This window comes from Solanum lycopersicum, chromosome 12 (genome assembly GCF_036512215.1).
Source record: "Solanum lycopersicum chromosome 12, SLM_r2.1".
NCBI classification, from domain to species: Eukaryota; Viridiplantae; Streptophyta; class Magnoliopsida; order Solanales; family Solanaceae; genus Solanum; species Solanum lycopersicum.
Window position 1 is genome coordinate 9,559,002 of NC_090811.1, and position 17,840 is coordinate 9,576,841.

The 17,840-nt window shown below is 33.8% G+C and overlaps 2 protein-coding genes across 7 annotated transcripts; one reads left to right on the forward strand and one right to left on the reverse strand.

Annotated features, from left to right (window-relative positions):
- Positions 1-2,449: 2,449 nt before the first annotated feature.
- On the reverse strand, positions 2,450-10,025 carry LOC101263675 (2-phytyl-1,4-beta-naphthoquinone methyltransferase, chloroplastic). 4 transcript variants are annotated; one of them, XM_004251938.5, is made up of 7 exons: positions 9,842-10,025; positions 9,682-9,746; positions 6,067-6,157; positions 4,577-4,665; positions 4,149-4,344; positions 3,383-3,482; positions 2,450-2,743 (listed from the first exon to the last, which is right to left on the reverse strand). In XM_004251938.5, exons 1-7 carry the CDS (start codon positions 9,968-9,970, stop codon positions 2,643-2,645), a joined length of 771 nt encoding a protein of 256 aa, XP_004251986.1. In that variant the 5' UTR covers positions 9,971-10,025; the 3' UTR covers positions 2,450-2,642. The 4 variants fall into 4 exon arrangements, with proteins under 4 accessions (XP_004251986.1, XP_010313994.1, XP_019067201.1 ...); XM_010315692.4 differs by lacking the exon at positions 6,067-6,157 and having other exon boundaries at positions 9,842-9,982; XM_019211656.3 differs by lacking the exon at positions 6,067-6,157 and having other exon boundaries at positions 4,577-4,682; positions 9,842-9,982.
- Positions 10,026-10,122: 97 nt separating this feature from the next.
- Positions 10,123-12,815, forward strand: LOC109119123 (protein PXR1-like). Of its 3 annotated transcripts, XR_003244612.2 has the most exons (4): positions 10,123-10,420; positions 11,379-11,677; positions 11,764-12,452; positions 12,535-12,815. XR_003244612.2 is itself a non-coding variant. In XM_004252112.5 (3 exons), exons 2-3 carry the CDS (start codon positions 11,364-11,366, stop codon positions 11,939-11,941), a joined length of 492 nt encoding a protein of 163 aa, XP_004252160.2. In that variant the 5' UTR covers positions 10,223-10,420; positions 11,330-11,363; the 3' UTR covers positions 11,942-11,973. The 3 variants fall into 3 exon arrangements, 2 of the variants coding, with proteins under 2 accessions (XP_004252160.2, XP_069148535.1); XM_004252112.5 differs by lacking the exon at positions 12,535-12,815 and having other exon boundaries at positions 10,223-10,420; positions 11,330-11,677; positions 11,764-11,973; XM_069292434.1 differs by lacking the exon at positions 12,535-12,815 and having other exon boundaries at positions 10,223-10,420; positions 11,383-11,677; positions 11,764-11,973.
- The last annotated feature ends 5,025 nt before the right edge of the window (positions 12,816-17,840 follow it).

The window sequence follows — 17,840 nt, forward strand, 5'->3', positions numbered from 1 at the left end:
GCGGATAAATTTCCCAGAAACTAATTTTGTGCACAATGGTTCCAACTTTAGCTGTTAAATTTGTTGGGAATATAATTTTTATAAGTAATATATTTTAATATTGAGAAATTTAAAATTTTCGCAAGAAAATTTACGAGCTATAATTTTCCACAAATAATATCTCATGTAAAATACACTTTTCTAATAGTGCTAGTACTACGTTTAACTTAATATTTCAGTGTCAATCTATATATAAATCTCTTTTTGACCAAAAAAGTAATAGTTATTCAGAGCCTTGTTCTTGATTCAAATTGTCAAAACACTTCCTTACTCCAAGTGGTGATATCTTTCTTTAGAATTTTCAACTTATGAAAGAGTATAAAAAAAAAGGTGTACCCCTCACCATAGTCATGCCATCACTCATTTACCCTGTTTAAGAACCTCTATTTAGTAGCCACATATTTCGAAGTTGAAGTAGTAAATAGTAGTTTCGCAATCACTACAGTTTGTGATTTTAAAGACCTTTTGGGAAAGTTAATCGCTTCATTGTTCTAAAACTATCATTCCAACAATAACTTATTGAGTATAATTCTATAAGTGCAGTGTTAAGAGAGTAGAACCTTACTCCTTCCTTGGGAAGTAGAGAGGTTGTTTCAAAAATGTATCAGTTCCCAAAACTTGCAGCATACAGCCACTATTATGCTACTCATAGGCCATAGCATAACTCCTCCCTTTCAAGATATATACATAACCCCATAAGATGATAATTCCCTCCTACTGGCACATACCTTAACCTCTTCACAATCAGCAATCTTATCCCCCATACTTGTCTAGACAATATCATCATCATTCTGCAAGTTGTCTCATGTAAGTAGATATTTCACAAGTTAATCAGCAGATTAAACACAGCATTTAGGGATCGTTTGATACAAAATGAATAACGCATGGATTAGTAATGTATGATTTATTTTTATCAAGTGTTTAGTTCATTGTTTTCAATCTCAGCTTGTATTTGAAATCAAATTATTTAAAATCTCTTTTTCAATTATACCCTTATATTATTATGTAATTGGGTCAAGCGTAACATGGTTCAAACCTGACTTTTCATGAATATGGAACCCCATCCATTAGATTTAAGTGCACTGATAATTATCGGAAAAAAATTCTTTTATGACATTCTAACTAGCTATGAGAAGAATAATTTTGTTGTCATGCTTTCAATTTTCTACTTGAATTATTTGAGGATAAATAATTTTCATCTTAAAAATTTATCACTAATAAAATGTCAATTTTTAAATTTAAAAAAGATAAACCAACTACTTTTAAAATTATAAAGACGGTCAACAATTGGAAAATTAAATAAACCATGTACATTTACACATAAAATTGCAAGTTATAATTTTAATGTGTATGTAATTTTTTTAAATTGTTCAAAATACGAATAATTAGTGATATATTTGTCTTTTAATTAGTAAATGTTAAATAACTCACATTTTAAATTTGTATTGATTTGAATTAGATATATTTAGTTACAAATAAGTCTCTCTAAATAATTCGTAAACTAATTTATTTAAATAGTTTTACTAGTACAAATATAAAACATAAAATCAAGCAATTAAAATAAAAATTAAAAAGATTTTAGGGATATTTTTGTCTTTATGTGCTTATCCCATGGTATTATATGCTATGTATTACTAATACCTCCAAATGAAAGGTATTAGTAATGCATCACATATTACCATGTACGATGTATTAACTAATCCATGGATTAGTTATACATAGCTCACAATCCTACCAAATACAGTATTAAATTATACCACATATATAATACATGAATTATTTCTTTTAATGCAGCCTACCAAACGCCCCCTAATAGTGAAACACCAAAGGCCTATAACATACAATGTCATTAAGGGAGTGTATGAATTAACAACATAGACACTTCCTTTCTAAGTATCTGAACAATCTCTTTTGTGGGACAAAAATCACACACATTACATATTGAATCACAATAATTGATCTGCTATACATTTTCTCTTTGAACATCTCTGTTTTCCAGGGAGTTTCGGTTTGTCCCTCTTTTCCGCAAGGTTTTGGGGCCAAAAAAAGAGCAAAATGGCACGGGATAGGGGGTTAGTATTTTGTTTTTCTTTTTGATAATCGAGAAGTCCGTATGTGACCCGCCCTTTGGACCAATCACAGCCTTCTAAACTCAGTGGATAATGGGTCTGCCCCTCTACACTTCTCCACTTAAATACCAAACTTTACTTTGCATGGTGCGGGGCTTGAACCTGTGACCTAAGTCACAAATCCTCCACCTTTTGCCACTTGAGCTAGACCTTGGGGGCGATAGGGGATTAGCTACGACAGAACAGATTTTTCTGAAAACTATAGCAAGCACTTATTAAAGCATCTTTCATAGCATAGTGCAAAAAGAGAGGGGGGAAAGGAATAGGAAACAGGCAACAAATAATGGTGCAGAATATATTATATCACATATCTTCAGTCAGTCAGGGTGAAATACTCAGTACACCAATAAACATGACTTGAAATCAATGGAAGAAGTATACTATTATCTATAGGCAAATACCGCTCATTCCTCTTCTTACTGCATCTTTTCTCGCTTGTGAAGGCAATTGGAAGATGAAGCACCTGAAGTCATTCTATCGAATGGCTACCAAATTTCCCATAAATCCAAATCCTATCTCAAAATGTTCGGCAGTGGAAAATCCTACTTCAAGAGCCAGCTTCTCTAACTCGTTTCCTGTATCACAAATCATCCATTTACCATGTATTAAAGACACAACAGGCAAGAATATTGGAAGAAGGTAAAGAGATTAGTCAATTTCCCAAAATTAAGGTTCTTTTCTTCTTATTCATTTCATCAAGTAAGAGAATTTGATGTCAACTTCAGTCTGCTCTCTAATTGCTGTCTTACGTTTACCTTTCTTTTTTTAAAAAAACTTTTTACAGTTACAAGAGCTGATGGATGGGAAGTCAGGATTTATCTATTTTCTTCTTCAGCTCAGTATTCTCATGCACCATTATTTTCTCAATTTTTCTCCCCGATAGAGCCTCCAGTTCTAATAAAGTATTTTTGTAAGAAAGCAAGGGAGACGAATAAAGTTGAACCAAAAGAGAGTTGAGAAATACATGCCAATTGAATAGCATGTTTTTCTCCAGGAGACAATGAAGAAAGCATGAAAGAGTAATTTTTATCTGTTTGAGAGGTGTATAAAATAAAATTTATTTAAGGCAGAGAGGTTACTCATGTTACTTCATTTCTAAATACAAAATTTAAATAACATATCACAACATAATGCATGCAGAAGGCTTCAGAACTGCTTACAGCAAAAGTGAATCAATTAAAACTGCTTAAACTATAGTGGTGAAAAGATCAGACCTGTCAGAAAGTCCTTGATAGAGCTTTTCAAGTATTTGTACTCATTTTCTAGGCCATAACCACTCGCTACAGGAACAACTATATTGTCGATCATCATTTCCTAAACAGAACACAAAACAAAATTAGACAAATGTTGTAATACTACTACTCATGATAAGCTGAAAAAGAAAACATTAAGAAGTTTGCCAAATAATAATCTGAGATGGAGATTCTGAAATCGTCCATAATGCAGAATAACAGATTAATCCCTGGAATTTGATGGATAGGGAAGTGGCTTGCTTTTCAACTTGTGAAGAAAAGTGGTCCCAACTGTACAGAGAATGAGCAGAGAATGTATGTGGATGCAGTTTCAGTGGATGGAAACTTTGCTGATATTATGTGGAGTAATATTCTTGAGCTCTACTACAGTTGATATCCAGTCACATTTGAACTACCCAACTTATGATGGGTGAAGATCACTATTTCTCTTCTGTATCATATAGTAATTTACCCCTTCCGCTGCCCCCACTTTTCCTACACCCTAAAAGAACATGATAAGCTTCAAGAGTATTATGTTTCAATTGTTGCATCAGTTTTGCTAAGTAACAACTAACAACATGTTCTGAATATAGACCAAAAGTTATTTACTGACTACATCCTTAAAAAAGACAGGGATGCATCCTTAAAGCACAGAAAGTTCTACATCAGATAAAACAAAAGATTTGAAACCAATAACTTCATACAATTTGTGGTGGTGGAGAAAAAGTATTAACCTGCCAACAACTACCTGAACTGTGGTGCTCAAGGGGTTGATACTCTTATTGAAGTCAAGAACAGATAATGTTGAGCCTGGTTTCATAACTCGACATATCTCTGTCATAGCTCTATGTCTATCTACCACATTGCGTAACCCATAGCCAATAGTAACAGCATCAAAGGAGGAGTCAGGAAAAGGTAAATCAAGTGCATTGCCCTCCATCCACCTTCATAATATCATAATGTATTAATCTCTCACCGTACTCAGGGAACATAAAAAATTAATTGGAAGGAGTAAGAGTACGGAAGATAATACACGTTTAACTGGCAAACGTAGTGTGTGAAACCATTTGGAACTTGACTAGATTTTATTTTCACAAGTGGATTTTGCTAAATGTGTTGGCAAATAACCTTCCAAACATTATCTGTTATATTGACAGTTTAATTACCAATGCTCACTTGATGTTCTTGTAACATGTCTTTGAACGTAATTTCTGCCGAGTCGAAGCGATTAATAATTGTTCATTTGAGAAATCAAGACCGACCGCCTGCAAAGCCACACATACTAATGAAAAGGCCAACTCAGTAAAATTTGACATCCGAAAATTCAGAAATTAAGATAACTAGCCTAAACTGCTTCGATCATGTAATCCAGTTACATTACAAAAACTTGTGTAGATACAAAGCTTGCAAAATATAGTCAATAAAAGAGAAAACACTTAATTTAGTGACATAAGAAATAAGAATTGTGTGGCTCCGCCGCGAGCAGATTTTTATTTAATGTTTGAAACAAAAAAAGGAACATATAAATAGGTGTAAAGAGCAGATTTCTTTTCATCGGGAGCTAAACTCAAATGAAAGCAATGGACATTAGCAACCTGAAGACCCAAAAGCATGAAGATCACGGAAGGACAACAAAAAGAAACATTAATTATCAGGCAAGAGATTGACATCAGAAATATCATGAAGCCAATAATCTTTAGAAGAAGCAACAATTTAGGTCTCAATAATAATTATTACCCTGAAAAATCTCAGTGCAACAAGCTAAAATTTGTATGTGCTTCACATATTAAAATGCATTTGACATTCAGAAAGTTCAGTAATAACATAGGACAGGGTAAGCTGAATTGAAATAAGTAAAACATGAACACTACTCCAGAGAACTTGTGAACTGCTAGATGATGTTATTCCATAAATGCTCACCAGAGGAGAACAGGTAAAACACAGCTAAAAAAAGCGACCTAACAAATCAGGAGCTATTCAAACTAGAAGTGACAATATCACCAGTTTCAAGATCATTCAATAATTTCTTGTTTTTCCCTTTTTCAATGAGTAAAAAATACTAAAAGAATTATGCCAGAGATGGCTTCTCCTATGCTAAGTTGTAGGAGCCCCGGTTTTCTACAATGAGATTTTCATTATGCAGAAACAGACGCATAAAGAGACACATTAATTTGCTACGTTATGAAGGGTGTCGATTAGAAAAAAAGGTAATTGAACAGAAATAAGTAAATTTCTGATTCTCACAACAGTGAAGAAGATTCAACAACGTTAAAATGATCTCTTGATAACAAAACAACAGGTGCTATAAAACAGTTAATGGGGCACAAGTTTTTCTCTCCTCCTTGTAAGAATATTATCTTTCTTAACTTCTTATCTCCAGGTGATAGTCAAACGCCACAGTCACTCATATCCTATCTTTCCTATTTTTCTTATTGTTTTCATTTCTAACAAAAGAAAGGAAAATTGACTGTCTTGAAATCTTGGTATTCCATAGAGCCATCTGCTCAGATCAGCTTATTGAATTTCTCAGAATGGTCAATGAAAAACTGAGTTGCTTCTGAAATGGCGAATAGTAACTAAAAACCGCAATTACACAATGGAAGAACATAAGAATGAAAAAGAGAATAAAAGCAAACCAGAGACAGCAAAAAGAAAGAGAAGGGGACCTTGCCATGGGGTCCAACTTTTTCAGACAGAAGAAACGTCAAATCCCCACTTCCACAACAGATATCTAGTACAGTGTCCCCTTCTTTAGCTCTGCAATACAAGTTCAATTGTTCCAGCTTAACTAGGACGTAAACATAGTCCAAATCCAAGATTTATATGATCAAGAACAGAGTACAAGATGCGGAAATTTCATCTGTCCTCTGTCTCTTTTTCCCATTTGAATGGATTTAAATAAGGCGCACTAACACTGTAACAATTTTTCCATCAATTAAACAGCGAACTACAGTTTATCGTAAGCATGGCCTATCAAAAGGAAAATGACATATTAGTCCGGATAACTTAAACACATTCCTAATGTCCGGCATGTTTTCACTTACCAAAAAATATTTTATTTCAATATTGACCATTATTAATTTATTTACAATGCACAAGCATCTCATGCTTTACCTAGTGAGAGATGCAGCTCTTTCATGTGGGTTCATCCGATCTAAGTATTTAATATACAAAATATAGATATATAATGCTTAAGCCAAGGGTCCTTCAGAAACACCTCTCTACCTCCATGAGGTAGGGATAATGTTTGTATCCACTCTACCCTTCCAAGACCCCACTTGTGTAATTTCATTGGGTACGTTGTTTATACTATTTAAATCATGGGCAACATTTGCAGACAGAAAAGAAGCTTCCATTTTTCTCGAATTGTATGAAGGACCAATAGGACAAAAGATACTGTCAGATGAAAGCATATGGCATTTCTCTTCATTAAGCAAAATATGAATGGTCCCAAAGAAACAGGTGAGATTATGTAATATCAGTCTCTACTGGGACAACACTACTCAATTTTCTGGTTTACATATTTATTGTTTTTAAATCTAAAAATCACTTTTATAAATGTATATGGAAAAAAAAAGGGAAAAGGATCAAAAATACCCCCAACTTCGAATTATTGTTTAAATTTACCCTCGCCGTTAAAATAAAGTTAATTTTACCCCTCCTGTTACTAAATTCTCCAAATTCACCCCTCATTAGACGGATTGACCCAAATTGACCCGAAATTCTTTTTAAAAACCCTATTCCTTATTTTAACCCAATAACCCGACTCTATTTAAAATAACTCGACCCATTCTTCCAAATCTCCTATACCCATTTACCCATTCTCTCAAATCTCCATTTATTTTAAAATAATATTTGTATTAATAAATTAAAAATATTTATTTTTTTTAAAAAAAATATTTTCCTTAGTAAGAAATGCACCCTTAATTCTGCTAATCTGCATCATTAGAATGAGACACCATTCTTTGCGTAAATGTTTACTTAATAAGAAAGCAACACCATCTCTTTCCACTAATAAGTTAGTGGTAGTATCAGTGCACAATCAAAAGCGTAGAAGCAAAAAAAACTCGGTAGAGTTCAGTTCCGAACATATAATCACCTGAGAGACACGAAGATAGATAGATACTGGAGTTCATTTTTTGGATCACCATCTTAACAGATTTTGTCCTCCATAGAGTTCCCAAGCTCCATCACCTTCGGGGCCTTCAAATTTCCCGACTATTGAGTGGCAGTCTATTGCCTTTGTAAATGGAGATTTGGGAGAATGGGGTCGGGTTATTTTAAACAGGGTCGGGTTATTTGGTTAAAATAAGGAATAAGGTTTTAAAAAAAAAACGGGTCAACTTGGGTCAATTCGTCTAATAAGGGGTAAATTTGGTGAATTTAGTAATGGAAGGGGTAAAATTAACTTTATTTTAACAGCGAGGGGTAAAATTAACTTTATTATAATGGCGAGGGTAAATTTAAACAATAAATCAAAGTTGGGGGATATTTTTGACCCTTTTCCCAAAAAAAAATATACACTCAAAGAGAAAATTTTGACATCAATGTCATATCCAATGGTTACTGTAAGCATTTAAATTCAATTGGATTCAAATTCATAAAATATGGACTACATTTTAAATCCAAGATGTATTAGTCCAAATAAATATTGTTGACTAATATAATTTGATAAACTATTTGAGTCCAGAAAATATAAATTTGACTAAAGATTCAGTTTCATTGGGCTAATCCATTTATTTGGGATACAAATTATGAGTCACTTCGTTAGCCAACATGTCGTCTTATTCTAGGGGCCAAACTTGTGTTAAATGTAAATTGACGAGGCACATCAAGTTAAATGAACAAGCCAAAATAATGTGACATCCCTAGTCGAATCAAAGGCTAATGAAAATGTAAGATATGTACAAGTGGCATGATCCGACCAATCAAATGTAGTCTTTTCACTTTCAACTTGATTGGCCAGTGATTCAAGTCAACTTATCAAAGAAACGAGTTTGTCATCATCACAACTCTTCTCCCCCACAACTCTTTTTCAATGTAGGATAAAATTTATTAATGATGCACCAAGATTGTACAGAAATTACAGTAGAAAGAGAAACTCAGCCAGCCCAACCATTGCATGCTTCTTCCTTAAATATCTAGGAAATCAAGATATTGATCTATATCCTTTTACAAGTTCTCCTTATGCCAAATTGTAAAGATTATAAATACAGTTGTTTTTTACCACTGAATATGACTTTTTTTGCCTTCAAAAACATATATTGTTTCTCTTCAACCTTAGAATCCACAAAATGCAAAGCAGAATAGTTCTCTGAATTTGTTTCAGACTCTCTGTCTTTCATAACTATAAATAGGGATACTCATAATTCAAACAAGGGACAAGACTTCAGAGAAATAAACAACAGAAAGCTTGTGGATCAACAAGCTACAAAACATTAAATAATTCCTCTACAAGTTTCAAATACTAAACGATCAAAAACGAAGGCAAATCAAATACCAAGACATCAAGATCAAAGTTACTTGTTCCTGAGATAATTATTCTGCGTGGCGGTCATCAAAGCACTTGTGACAACTAAATCAAATCCACATTTTAGTTCAAGGTTATAATTCAAAATCAAACTCAAAGCACCTTGAGTTCACATATAAATCAAGTTCAAGATCAAAGCTCAAAGGCCATAAACTTATTTCAGAAAAGAGGAATTATAGAGATTGTAATATTCACTGTATTAAAATGGAATACTACTACTGTTACAATATTTTTCTTGACATGAAATTTATTGTCTCCAGTATCATGTTTAATGGGACATAAACAGTACTCTGTCTTAGTTCATATTAAGTGAACTGTTGAAAGAGGGGGAGCTAGGTGCAGGTTTGTGAATTCGAATGAACCCAGTAGGACCATGTATTTGTACTAGAAAATTAAATAAATATATAAGTATACGTCATGTTTCTATGCACTTTTGCACTATTTATCATTTATCTATGGCCATTGCCCATATTAACTTGTGAACCTCTAAGAAAATTGATTAACGATTTAGTGGTAAGGAAGGAAATATGGAAATGCTTTTCACACTAGAATTGTGGGTTCGAACCCCCTCTTTGTACAAAAATGACACACCTATTTCCTTAGAAAATATAAAGTAGTGAATAAACTCATATTAAATATGGAGAAAAACTCAACAATTCTCTAAAACATTGAATAATTCATTTATTTCGAACAATTAACCTAATATGAACTAGAGGGATTATTAAATAGGAGAAAGGGGAATAGGTTTTACCCGCTCCAGGAAACAGCCATTCTTTTCCATATGCGGTGTTGGCCCAAACTGAGAAGATCATTCAACTGCAAGCATTAAAATTGTGCAAACAATAAACATATAGCTATGAAGGAAGTGACAAATGGAATAGTGAATGGAGGAGAGGTAGCGCAGTGCGCACATTATCATAAACAGGGGCAATGCGGTTAAACAGGGCTTGCCGGTCGGCGGAACATCGGATTAACAACTTGCCTGTTGGCCTGAAACTGGGACGTGGAAGTGAAGAAAGAGGAACGTGAAGGGAAGCCATTGTCCCTTTGATGATGACTTTTTGTATTTTAAAGGATAATGTAAGTTGAGAAAATTAAGCGGCTCAAATTAAGTCTCCTTTTTGTTTTTAGTGACAGATTGATCGAGAGCACGTCAAATTTTCTGTAAAACGTAATGAACTAATTATGAGATTAAATTAATATTTTTAAAACTTTCTAAAACGTAATGAACTAATTATGAGATTAAATTAATATTTTTAAAACTTTCTAATCTTTTATAAAATATAAAAAAAAACACTTTTATAATTCAAACCAAATCATTTAAAAAGAAAAATTTGCATCTCCTCTCCTCTGTTCTCTCTCTTCTTTTCTTCATCTTCTTTCTTAGAAATTCAGAAATTCGTTGTTACTCTGTCGTCGTTACTCTTCCTCTTCAGTCCTCCATTACTCTCTCATCTTTCTGATCTATAATCGTGTTCGACTAGAAATGGGTAAGTTATTTTTTGAAATACTTTACAATTTTTGAAGTTTTTTTCTTGAATTAATGAACAATAAAATGTTCTGTAGGTGTAAAAACTGAATAATCGACTTAATGGTGTGTATTATTTATCATTTTTGAAAGAAAATTAGCCAACTCAAAAAATCATGTATATGTATTGTTATCATTCAGTGAAAAGTCATTTTTTGTTGTTGTTCTTTTTTTGGCCATTTTGTTGATATGATTTTAATGTATGTTGCCACATTTTAGTGATATGTTGGTCATCTGTTGCCACATATGATTCAAATGTTGCAATAATCAGTACAGATGTGTCAACATATGATGCATCTGTCGCTACATAAGATGTATATGTTGTGCAACAGCAAGTACATATGTGGCAACATAATGTTAATTTATCGCAATAGACTATTCATCGGTTGCAACATACTGCTAATATTATTTTATAATGAATTGTAAAAAATTGATATGTTGGTCATCTGTTTCCACATAAGATTCAAATATTGCAATAATCGGTATAGATGTATCAACATATGATGCATCTGTTCCTACATAAGATGGATATGTTGCGCAACAGCTGGTACATATGTGGCAACATAATATTAATTTATCGTAAATAGACTATTCATCGGTTGCAACATACTGATATTATTATTTTATAATGAATTGTAAAATCTCAATATTTTTTTATTTACCTTGTTGATGATATGATACAAGAAGTTTCATCCATGTCAACAACTCAATCTTCTAACACGAAATGCTCTTTTTGTCTATGCGAAGAATGTGAACAGTTACATGATTATTTTATTAATCATGTTAAAAAACTCATTGATATTTTTAAGAAAATGTCTCATAATATTAATGTGCAAAGATCCAAGAAGACTTCATAACCTTTGAAATGTAGGAGGTTGAAAAAATCTATTTCTCAAACACTTTTTATGATTATTGAGAAGAAAGAAAAGGAGAAGAAGGCAAAGGAGGAGAAAGAGAAGAATGAAAAGGAGGAGAAGGAGAAGAAGGCAAAACAGGAGAAGGAGAATGAGAAGGGGAATGAGAAGAAGGCAAAGGAGATGGAGATGGAGAAGCAGAAAGTAAAAGCGAAAGCGAAAAAGAAAGGGAAGAAAGTCGAAGTTGTCAGTTGTGATGTGAATCCATTTGAAGGTTTTAACATTGACGGCGAGGGTCCAACTGAACTAATGTCATCCTTCTCGCAATGGATAAAAGAGGGTCTTTACAAGCATCATGCAAAAAAGTAAGTAAAGTAAAGCAAGTAAAGTCGTTCAACTGTTATTAGTATTTCTTCTTGTTGTCTAATATATAATGATTACACAATTGCAGAGGAAACAAGGAGGATAACTACTTAGCCAATTGCTCAAAACTTGAATTTGAAGAACTTAATTTAGTAGTTACATTTCCGATGAATAAGGACTGGTTCTACATAATGTCTCAACCCAATAGGTGCTGGAATGATGAGGCAAATCCATGCTCACTTTTATATGTACTGTTTTGTACATGAATATATACAATTAAATTGATACACTTGTTTGATGCATGTGTGCAGTATGTGGATGTCATATTTTACTATTTGCGTAAGAAGTCGAAGCAAAAGACTCAATTTGAATATCAATATACCACCACTAGTTGTTTTTTCAAAACATACATTGTCAATTCTAGTGAATATGAGGATAAAATCATTGACATAATGAAAGGGTATGCTATACCTTCTAAAATGCCTTGGCGCTTGATGGATGATGTTTATTTCCCTGTAAATAGTAATGGGGAATTTCATTGGGTCTGTGCATAAAAGTGTATGATTTCATGTCCTCAAATAGGTCTAATAGAAAACTATCCTCCGAGATTCAAAAGATGGCTACAATGTTGCCAAAGTACCTTGAGTTGAGTGGATTTTATGAGCAAAACGAGCGTTTCAACTGGTCAGTTCTTAAATGTTACCAAGGAAAGAACAAATCTCACCCATTTGAAGTCAGTCGTGTTACTGGTATTGCCCAACAAAAAAGCAGTAGTCTGTAAGTATCACAATATTATTTTGTCTTACGACTATCAGAATGTGATGTTATTATATTTTCTAATTGATGATATACCATGCAGAGATTGTGGAATTTTGGTTGCTGCATACGCTGAGTATTTGAGTGATGGACAAGTACCATCATGTGAAATTAATGCTGACACCCTTCACTTGAGATATGCTCACTCTTATGGAATTATACGATTGTAAAGGCTCGAAATGATTACGTTAGTAATAATGAAGACCTAGAGATGTGTAGAACCAAAAAAATCTAAGATCGATGAAAATGTTAAGTTTACAATCATTTATTAGATAGGCGGTTATGTATATCATATCATTGTGAATTACCTTTTTGTTGATAAGTTGTATAAAATAATTGGTGAAATATTAATTAAAATGTAATTTCGCTAGTAATAAACACGACAAAACTATATGTTGCAACATTTCGTATATATGTAGTAACAGATAGTATATATGTAGCAACAGATAGTAGATATGTTGCGATAGATAGTATATATGTTGCGACAGATAGTATATATTTGCGACAGATACTATATCTGACCAAACAAAGATCCAAAGAAGGCTAGGTCTAAAATTCATAGGAAGAGGAACGAAAATACTACACTTTTAGAAAAACTTGCAAAAGCGGTTTCTTCTTCTCAAGCAGAAGTAGAATTTTGTCAAAAAAGAATATGAACAAAGACAAGTGGTGGAGGAAGAAGATGGAAAACAAGAAGTTGAGGAACAAGGGAAAATAAATGAAGTTCAAGAAAAAGAACGAGAAAATACAGAAGTAGTAGTTTTGGCACTACAAGAAAAAATAAATGAAGTTCATGAAGGAGAACAAGAACTTCATGAAGAGTTCAATGCTAGTGGTGATGATGAGATTAAAATCATCAGTGTAGACACTTTTCCCCTGCATCTGCAGCCTGATGCTAATGGTGACAACATCATTAGGTCAATCCTGGGAAGACCTTTTGTCAAATTCAGGGATATCGTCAAGATAAATCGATTGGAAGATTTTTTCAAAAATAGTTATTTTGGTCATTTTCTTGATTTACCCATTGATCCACTTTCACGTTTTCAAATGACCATCGTGTATGAATTTTTAGAAGAAGGTTCATTTTTTAAAATTTCAATAAGAAGGATGATATTCTAATTAATTATTGTGGCATGCCAGTTTTCTTTAGCATAAAAGAGTATGTCATAATTACAGGGTTAAAATGTCATCCTCCTGTTGAGCCCATCCCTGAATACATTATTAAAACAGAACCACGACGAAACAAAATAGTTAAAAAAGTAGCAAAAGCAGGACAACAGTCACTGCCAATTGAGGAGCAGGTCTTGATGTCCCTTGTTGGCAAAAGCTTTAAAAATTCTGACTTATTAAGTTTGTTGGAACGGGAGGATACAACAAGGAAGCACAAGGAGTCATTGTGCTTACTTTGTTTTACAAATAATATTCTTTAAAGTATGTCAATTTTTGTCAGGATATTGAAGCTTTCAAGAACTACCCATGGGGTCATGAGAGCTTTTATCTAACTGTCGACTACATGTTGAAGCTTTTAGGAGAAAAGACCAGCAACTTGTTTGGTTTTCTATGGGCTTTCATGGTTAAGCTGAATGTTTTTAATCTTTTTATATCATATGAAGTAATAATTCAACATTTGATTATTGACAGGTTTTCCTTTTTTACAGGCCTGTGCATTTGAAGCCATTCCTTATTTGACCCACCAAGTAATTGCAGCAGAAGAGAGATCATCCCCAAGGATGATGAGATGGTTGATGGCAAGAACAAAAACTACCAAAGAAAGGCATATTCCAGATCTTTTTAACCCTCTTTTTGATGCAATAAGTTATTATTAGTATATTACAGGCATATGTTGCTATATTTGTGTAACATGTTGCTACAGATAATTCATCTATTGCTAAAGATGAATTATTTGTCGCAATATGTGTCACAAATATTGCTACAGATAAATCATCTATAGCAAAATGTGTCACATGTTGCAACACATGACTCGTCTGTAGCAACACGTGACACACATGTTGCTACCGACGAATCATGTGTATTCATCTTTACCAACATTTGTGACACATGTCGCAACAAACAATTCATCTGTAGCAACATTTGTGACACATGTCGCAACAAACAATTCATCTGTAGCAACATTTGTGACGCATATTGCGACAGACAAGTCGTGTGTTGCGACATGTTACACATGTTGCTACAGATGATTCATATGTAGCAACATTTGTGACACATGTTGCGACAGAAAATTCATTTGTAGCAATATTTGTGGCACATGTCGCAACACATGTTTCGTCTGTAGCAACGTTTGTGTCACATGTCATGTGTTGCAATATGTGACACATATTGCTACAGATGAATCATCTGTAGCAACATTTGTGACACATGTTGCGACAGACAATTCATCTGTAGCAACAGAAAATTCTTACTGATGCCTCATTTTTATTATTTCAGGTTGTCCATCCATGGATTACCCCAACAGAAGAGGAACTGCAAATGTCATATCTAATAACTCTAGGGTTGGTTGAAACCATTTTTGATCCTGTTGTGGATAGAGTTAAAATGGTGTTGGCTGGAGCAACAACCATCAAAAGAGAGAGAGTTCCTATTTGTAGTAAGTAATGAATTAGTTATTTTTTGTGCTGATCGTGGTGTTGATGTTGATAATGGTGCTGCTGCTGCTTGTGTTGGTGTTGCTGCTGGTGGTGGTGCAGGATAACAAGAAGGGGCTACCTCTTGTAGACGATGTTGTGGCTTTCTCTGTGAGAAGTGTAAGAAACATGATGATGATTTATCATATATCTACAAAAATTGAGTGAAGCTGTCAATGAATTTAAAAATAAGAGGGGTGTGAAGGGCATTGTATCAAAGAATGTGGGGCATGCATGTACTCCATAGGCCAAGTGGAGAAAATAATCATTTGCCAAGGCAATGCAAAATTTGAAGAGGAAGATGTTTGGAGAAATTCCAAGGGCCGTAATGGAGGAAGAGGTGACGGAGTATAAAAAACTGAATATTTATAGGTGTCCCTCTGTAGCTGAAAAAGAAGCAGTAATTAAGGTGATCGGTGCAAAGGTTATTCGAATGGAATACGATATGCATGTTTTTACCGGTAAAGATTTCAGGAACATGACAAGCCTAACAGTTTGGTGGGAAGACTGGGTAATCCTACTTTTTATATTATTAACTATTTCTTATGTCTTTTCAGTGAGTACTCTTCTTAACTATTTAATATTATTTTTTGTTTCATTATATTGACGAAATCCTTAACATCATGCGTCAGAGGCATTGGAAATACTCGAACTACTATGATCCCAGAGATAAAATCATAGATCTCAACTTCTGTATGAACTTCCTACGTAGATATAATCAAATGAGCGATGAGGCAACAATGCAGGTGGTAAAAGCACGAGTCAGTTACTAGATGACTTTGTATGGGATGATGATATGATTGACTATGTCAGGGGTATTAGGACAACTCCTGGAGGCATGGATTGTATAGATGCAAAAAGGATTTTGATAGTCATGAACATTTCGGGTAATCATTTCGTGACTGTCGAGATTCTCTTACACGAGGGATTGATCAATGTTTATGACTGCAACCTGGTTATTACAGAAAATGACAAGTTTTTCACACTCATACAACCTGTCTTCGAGTTGCTGCCTAAATTGCTAAAAACAGAGTGGAATAATGAATCATTTGCCAGAGATATTGCTCACTCAACCATGGGAATTTAACGGTCGAATAGAATCTATGGTACAAAATGCAAGTGGAGCGGCCTGCGGGTCATATTCCATTGCATTTATTGAGCACTTGATTAGTCGGACAGAATTGCATCCACCCAGTTCACTGTTATGTGACAATCTAATTGAACGGATGCAATATATTTGGGCTAATGAGATAATATCTCAGTGCTTAAAGCCTTGACATTATGCTTGTAATTAAAGACAATGTTTAATTTATCAAATATGTTATTTTATTTTATCTCAAAGACAATGTAATTAAAGACAATGTTTATTTTATCAATTTGTCTATCACAACAATTTCTTAATTATATGTTGCAACAATTACATTGTATTTTATTTTATCTCAAAGACAATGTAATTAAAGACAATGTTTATTTTATCAATTTGTCTATCACAACAATTTGTTATAATTATATGTTGCAACAATTTCTTAAATGCTGCGAATTTAACAATAGAAGTTGCATATGTTGCTACAGATGAAAAATCAAGGAGACACTAATAGACGATTCGATCGATTTAGAACATAAGTAATCAATAATAAGAAGTGGGGAATCTTGGACAATGGGCGAAAGCCCGATCCAGCAATATCGCGTGAGTGAAGAAGGGCAATGCCGCTTGTAAAGCTCTTTCATCGAGTGCGCGATCATGACAGAAACAAGGAAAAAGCCCCGGCTAACTCCATGCCAGCAGCCGCGGTAAGATGGGGGGGCAATTGTTCTTCGGAATGACTGGGCGTAAAAGGCACGTAGGCGGTGAATCGGGTTGAAAGTGAAAACCTTCAAAAACTGGCGGAATGCTCTCGAAACCAATTCACTTGAGTGAGACAGAGGAGAGTGAAATTTTGTGTGTAGGAGTGAAATTCGGAGATCTACGAAGGAACTCCAAAAGCGAAGGCAGCTATCTGGGTCCCTACCGGTATGACAATGAAGAGTGTTGTGTACGACCATAATTTGTTATATCATAATTTGAAAATAAGTACGAAACAAGTGAAGGCAACATTTTCACCATATGTAATATAATATGTTGCCACATATATAATTTCAAAATAAATACAAAAAACAATAAAATTAACATCGTCTTTAACATATATTAAATTAAATTATTCCCACACAATAGTATGTGGAAGAAATTTAACTAGATAATCTAGTTCTAAATCACAAATACACAATTCGCAACAAATATGCCTTCATTGTCACTTCCTCCGGGCCAACCAATCCTGCGGGCATTTTCTTAGGGTTGATGTAAAGTGCAACAAATGGGTCTTACACCCAAAATATTAGGTTCTTGCACCCACATTCAATTTAAAATGCACTGCAAATGGTGTTGACATCTTCTCACTATTACTGACATATTTTTTTTTCATGTTGGCAATGTACATCAAGTCTTCTCTCATGGAAATACCGCCTTCAAATATTGAAATTATATGTAGCAACATTTGAGTCATATATTGCTACATATAATCATCTATGACAACATATACTTTTAAATAATGATTAGTTGGAGTGTGGTTTTAGATATATTATATGTGACACCATATGCAACAAATGTTGCTACAAGTGAATCACAACATGTGGCATATGTTGCTACAGATGATTTGCCTGCAGCAACATT

Excerpts from the sequence above, each read along its gene's own strand:
- LOC109119123 (XM_004252112.5), top strand. The coding sequence starts at position 11,364 with ATGATTATTGAGAAGAAAGAAAAGGAGAAGAAGGCAAAGGAGGAGAAA. Across the intron at positions 11,678-11,763 it reads TACAAGCATCATGCAAAAAA|AGGAAACAAGGAGGATAACT; the intron begins GTAAGTAAAGTA and ends ACACAATTGCAG.
- LOC101263675 (XM_004251938.5), bottom strand. The coding sequence starts at position 9,970 with ATGGCTTCCCTTCACGTTCCTCTTTCTTCACTTCCACGTCCCAGTTTC. Across the intron at positions 9,747-9,841 it reads TTGCCCCTGTTTATGATAAT|TTGAATGATCTTCTCAGTTT; the intron begins GTGCGCACTGCG and ends TAATGCTTGCAG. Across the intron at positions 3,483-4,148 it reads CCTTGAGCACCACAGTTCAG|GAAATGATGATCGACAATAT; the intron begins GTAGTTGTTGGC and ends TGTTCTGTTTAG.